General features: G+C 36.1%; 1 protein-coding gene across 1 annotated transcript; it reads left to right on the plus strand.

Moving 5' to 3' along the window:
* Positions 1-126: 126 nt before the first annotated feature.
* On the plus strand, positions 127-789 carry LOC105315598 (uncharacterized). The gene has a single exon (XM_011410300.1). The coding sequence runs from the start codon at positions 127-129 to the stop codon at positions 787-789; it is 663 nt and encodes a 220-aa protein (XP_011408602.1).
* The last annotated feature ends 842 nt before the right edge of the window (positions 790-1,631 follow it).

A 1,631-nucleotide genomic window follows, 5' to 3' on the forward strand; every position in this document is an offset into this window, starting at 1 on the left:
GACAGTGTAAAGGAAATCTTCTTGGCTGATATACGTTCCATTGTCTTTATTGAAGAAATCCCAGAGCAGTTGATTGTGAACTGGGACCACACAGCCATGAAGATTGTTCCATCCTCCTAATGGACGATGGAAAAACGAGGAACAAAAAGAGTTGAAATTGAAGGTATTGATGACAAGAGGCAGATTACTGCCGTGTTCGCATGCACTCTCTCTGGGAAATTCCTCCCAATTCAGCTAATATACCAAGGCACTACACAGAAGTGCCTTCCAAAAGGTGTATCTTTTCCTAATAATTGGCACCTGACGTATACTAGCAACCACTGGAGCAATGAGAAAACTACAGTTGAGTATTTGAACTCAATTATACTACCATATGTACGTAATACAAGAAGTCAGTTCAGTCTTGATGCTACTCATCCAGCTCTCGTCTTATTCGATGTATTTAGGGGGCAATGTACTGACCAAGTATTCAAGATTCTCGAAGAAAACAATATTTTTTATGTATTAATACCACCAAACTGTACTGATAGACTTCAGCCCCTTGATCTTAGCATCAATAAGCCAGCTAAGGATTTCATGAAACGGCAGTTTCAAAATTGGTATGCCTCCATTATTTTGAAGCAGTTAGAAGATGGTGTGGAAGAGTCAGTAGATCTTCGGCTAACAATAATGAAACCATTGATGGCCAACTGGATGATTGACCTATATCAATACTTCACTACACAACCTCAGCTAATTGTCAATGGATTTCAAGCAGCTGGAATAACAAGCAGTCTTAGTGAGGTGTAATACTTGTGCAACCAATTGCCAACAACAATACTAATGACTTGATAATATTTACTTTTGCTATTCTTGTCTATCTTTATCTTTACGTGTATCTATTATTTTTTGTGTTATTTGCGTTACCATTAAAAATTAACACAATAATTAATCCTAGCAAATAAATAAAATCAATCATAACATTAAAATGGTAAATGATAACAGATAATGGATACATTTTACATGTAATAGTACATATACATGTAACAATAATACTAAACAAAAGTAAACAAAACAAAAACACTGTCCCTGTAAAACATCAGTGGTTACACTACTGGGAAATGAGTGAACATATTAGCCTCTAAGCAATGCACCAAATGATCGCGTAACTTTGCCTGATTAAATAAATGGGTAGTGGATGGATCTGATGTAAGTAACAGTGCGGTAGCATTTGCAATTGCAAACAACCCACAGTCTTTGACACCATTCTGTTTTTGAACAGAAGGTAATATGATACTTAATCCGTCTTGATTAAATAATCTTTTTATCAGGAAGATAGTATCTTCATCTACCTCGTCATATAGTGAATCATACACTCTTATCTCGCCATGCTGACATCCTATTGTTGAAAGAGTTATCCAGTGATTTGAGCGGCAATGACATATTTGAAGAAAGTTTCCAATCCATCCATCAGTGACAGGTTTCATACTGGATAGCTTGAGTGTTAAGTAGAATCCATTAAATAAAGGAAACTGCTTTTGCAGTATACGCTGAGCACAAGTCATTATTACATCATTTAACTCCCAATCTTCTTTTAAAATGTTACGTCTGTCGTCCAATGTCAAAACCAAGGTGTTGAGTTTTATCCACTG

Source organism: Amphimedon queenslandica, unplaced genomic scaffold (assembly GCF_000090795.2).
Source record: "Amphimedon queenslandica unplaced genomic scaffold, v1.1 AMPQUscaffold_9380, whole genome shotgun sequence".
NCBI lineage: Eukaryota > Metazoa > Porifera > Demospongiae > Haplosclerida > Niphatidae > Amphimedon > Amphimedon queenslandica.

Coding starts and splice junctions, on each gene's coding strand:
- LOC105315598 (XM_011410300.1), top strand. CDS start 127: ATGGAAAAACGAGGAACAAAAAGAGTTGAAATTGAAGGTATTGATGAC.